We start from the raw sequence: 3,293 nt of genomic DNA on the forward strand, positions 1-3,293 counted from the left end.
TTCATTATTTTTTATGTATTGTGATGATAATTTAGGACAACCCATTATTGGCCACTGGGGTGGAGCAATTGTCGTTAAGTGTCTTGCCTTAAGACACATACGCCCACAATGGTAGCAGCGACGAGCCTTGAACCCATCACCTAATGGTTACAGGCAGGAGCGCTAACCACTACGCCACGTCGCCGGGTGAATATTAGATATACACTTACCGGTTGCTATTGAGAATGGAGCGTTTGAAAATACATCTGAACCAAGTGATTCTGTCCTTGAATGACCACCAACTATTGATGCCTGCCGTTGAGAGTAAAAAGTAAACTTGTATACCATATTGTGTTTAAGTTACATTTTTTCAAAGCTGTTAAAAATTAAAGAATTTTATAAAGGAAATTTATTTTCCTAAACACTATTTAAAATAGCAAATTTATATAGTGTAGCAAGCCAGAAAACTTTAAGAATAAAAAATGCTGATCAATACCCCAAAAGTTTGAAATGCCCATTTTTTAGGACAGTACTGGATTAAGATTATGACAAACCAGGATTAAAAAAATTATATATATTTAAAAAATTCCAAAAAGGCCTTTTTATTTGAAAACTAAATTCTCCAACCTCTTGCGTTGAAACAACAAAAGGTTTTGCTCCGAATATATCCATGGATGTTTCCTCTTGATCGGAGTCGATAAGATGTTGATTTCCTTGTTCATCTTCATTGAATTCATCTTCGGATGAAGTGAAAGATGGCTCCGATGACGAGGCGTCGTGACCATCAACCGTGGTGGTGGGAACTGGTTAAAACCGGTTTGTTTTTTGAATTTCATCATTAATTGTGGCAGAGATTTATGTCTATTACCTCACACATTTTTTTTGTTTTAGGAGACAAGACAGAACGTACTATTACTCGCAACGCGTGTTTGCGTTGCAATATTTATTTACTTTTATATTTTACAATATCCAACTGTTTTAATTTTCATTCCATTTAAATAAGGTTTTTAAATAAATACAAAAACATGATCTTCCTGCGCTTCAAAGGGTTAAAATACTATTCTCAATGAGTGAGGTTCAATAGTGAGGGATGGCATCGGACCTGGGACTTATGCTAGAGTTGGCTCATTCCCCTAATACCTAGGAAGCTATGATTCATTAGTGACCACTGCATTGGAACATTGTATGTTAGGTGTCTCGCACAACAACATATACACCTTGCTATCAGTATAAAGTATTGAACACTGTTTTACAAAGTTATGATACAAACACCTAACCAGCAAACTGATTTCAAGCATATCTATTCTATGTAGGTGAGGTCCCGCAGCGTCGCACGCCATGGGTCCTAAGATTAAGGCCAGGATTGGCTCGTTACCCAAAGGTCTTAAATAAACATTTAAGCATAGTAGATTAGCATAAACTGTTCTTAAATACCCCTACCAGACATCCAATGCTTGTTTATTCACACAGAATATCCTTACCATGGTTTCCATCTTCATCCTTATGTTGTAATGCAGTGTAGCCAACGACACCAAACACACGCAAGCCTTCTGCTGTTACTGAGTGAGCTATCTGTGTATCTTGTTGTGTGGAAGTGATGGGTGGATTGGTGAAGGCAGACATACCAAACATCTCATCTCTGTAATGGTGGAAGAGAGAAAATAAACATTAAAAGTTTATGTCTACAATAATTAAAAATCGAAAACAAAAATTAAATATTACAAATTCCCCCAAAAAAATAAAAGGTTACAAACTAAAAAAAAAATACCTATAACAAATTAAAAAAACAACAGATTAAATTTCAAAAAAAGACAACTTAAATATATATTACAAATACCCCTCCCCCCCAAAAAAAAACAATTTCCAAAAAAATAAAAACAAATTAACAATTACAAATTCCTTCCACTCCAAAAAATTAACAATTACAATTAAAAAAAACTCACTCTATGCTTGGAGCTGACTGGTTCTCAAGTTGGTCATGTGATAGAGCGACGTTGGATATTGCTGAGTCACCAACGTCGCCTTGCAAGTTTTTTGAACCTGACACGTTGTTATTGGTTTCACGATTATCTGTGTACGGCATAACAATTTTCATTTTAACAGACTGTTACAAACTCTTTATTGGAAGTATTTTAACAGACTTTTACAAAATCTTTATTAGAAGTATTTTAACAGACTTTTACAGAGATTTTAATGGTAGTATTTTAACAGACTTTTACAGACATTTTATTGGTAGTATTTTAAAAGACTTTTACAGACATTTTATTGGTAGTATTTTAACAGATTTTAACATAATTAGGAACCTTCCAACGCTTTCAAGTGGTTTTACGAATATCTTTGGAGGTTATAATCCTTATTTGTGCATTACTGTATGTTTTTTATTGGTTATTGATAAGATTATGACAGACTTTTAAATTTTATAAACTTTAACAGCTTTTATCACTGTTTAACAGCCATTTTTGTTCAAAAAAGTCTTATGTCATTATGTTTCAGTGAAGCAAATCACAATAAATATTTACCAAGTTTTGGGTTTCTAGTTGTTAAGAATTCATCAAATTCCTTGTCAGTTGCGCTGTCTTGTGTTTCATTGAAGTTATCTCCTTCAAATGGATTCCAAACCTCAAGCTCAGGAGTTAAACTGTTGCTACTTGAACCTGTGGTAAAGAATAATAATATGATGTGTTATCACATATACTCTATATGGGTGAGGTTTTACAATGTGACACACATAACCTGAGATCTAGGCAAGGGTTGACTCATTACCACAACATCCAGGGTGCTATAACCCATTACACCCATGCTACCACATAAACTTTAATAGATGTTAAAACCTGTCAATTGCAACAAGGTAGGCAACAATACCTTTAATGGTAGGGCAAGCCATATACAGAATGTCTCGCCATAGGATTTCACCCATATAGAACAAAGCACTGTGAGTTCGTAATATGAGTATTTAATCTGTTTTGAAACAGGCCAGTGTTGTATTAAGATTATGTCAAATAAAAAAAGGGTATATATATGAGCGGTAATTCATTTTGTGTAAGTGTTTTTAAAGGCAAAATCTTACTTTTTTGTTTGTCAGCTTTTAAACCAAATATATTTTCACTGACACCAGAGCTTTGTCTTCTTTCCATGGAAGCTGTGAGACCTGGAATGGAGGAATAAACATTCACTACTGTGCGTTGTACACACCTTGGAAACCATTGTAATATATAAATTGTTAAAATACTTATACACAGAATGGATGGGATGAATACTAAATAATTGATAGGCCATGTCAATACAAAACATGCACAAACTTTATATATTTTCCA

At 34.0% G+C, this 3,293-nt stretch overlaps 3 protein-coding genes across 3 annotated transcripts in view; all 3 read right to left on the reverse strand.

Annotated features, from left to right (window-relative positions):
* LOC100184470 (deoxycytidine kinase) overlaps positions 1–2,779 on the reverse strand; it is a 19,340-nt gene extending 16,561 nt beyond the window's left edge. The window contains exon 1 of the mRNA XM_026837511.1: positions 2,774–2,779. The gene's annotated coding sequence lies outside the window, so the exon portion shown is untranslated. The remainder of the gene's footprint in view (positions 1–2,773) is intronic.
* The window catches only part of LOC104266407 (ribonuclease P protein subunit p29-like), a 13,822-nt gene extending 10,658 nt beyond the window's left edge, over positions 1–3,164 (reverse strand). Inside the window, exons 1-2 of the mRNA XM_026837514.1 lie at positions 3,153–3,164; positions 2,775–2,779 (exon numbers count right to left, since the gene is read on the reverse strand). The gene's annotated coding sequence lies outside the window, so the exon portion shown is untranslated. The remainder of the gene's footprint in view (positions 1–2,774; positions 2,780–3,152) is intronic.
* The window catches only part of LOC100177166 (BMP-2-inducible protein kinase-like), a 13,598-nt gene that overhangs the window by 3,288 nt on the left and 7,017 nt on the right, over positions 1–3,293 (reverse strand). The window contains exons 13-18 of the mRNA XM_018814935.2: positions 3,047–3,171; positions 2,499–2,633; positions 1,923–2,049; positions 1,461–1,618; positions 607–782; positions 210–291 (exon numbers count right to left, since the gene is read on the reverse strand). Of these exons, the coding sequence (XP_018670480.2) occupies positions 210–291; positions 607–782; positions 1,461–1,618; positions 1,923–2,049; positions 2,499–2,633; positions 3,047–3,171 (803 nt within the window). The remainder of the gene's footprint in view (positions 1–209; positions 292–606; positions 783–1,460; positions 1,619–1,922; positions 2,050–2,498; positions 2,634–3,046; positions 3,172–3,293) is intronic.

This window comes from Ciona intestinalis, chromosome 14 (assembly GCF_000224145.3).
Source record: "Ciona intestinalis chromosome 14, KH, whole genome shotgun sequence".
In the NCBI taxonomy this organism is placed as follows: domain Eukaryota; kingdom Metazoa; phylum Chordata; class Ascidiacea; order Phlebobranchia; family Cionidae; genus Ciona; species Ciona intestinalis.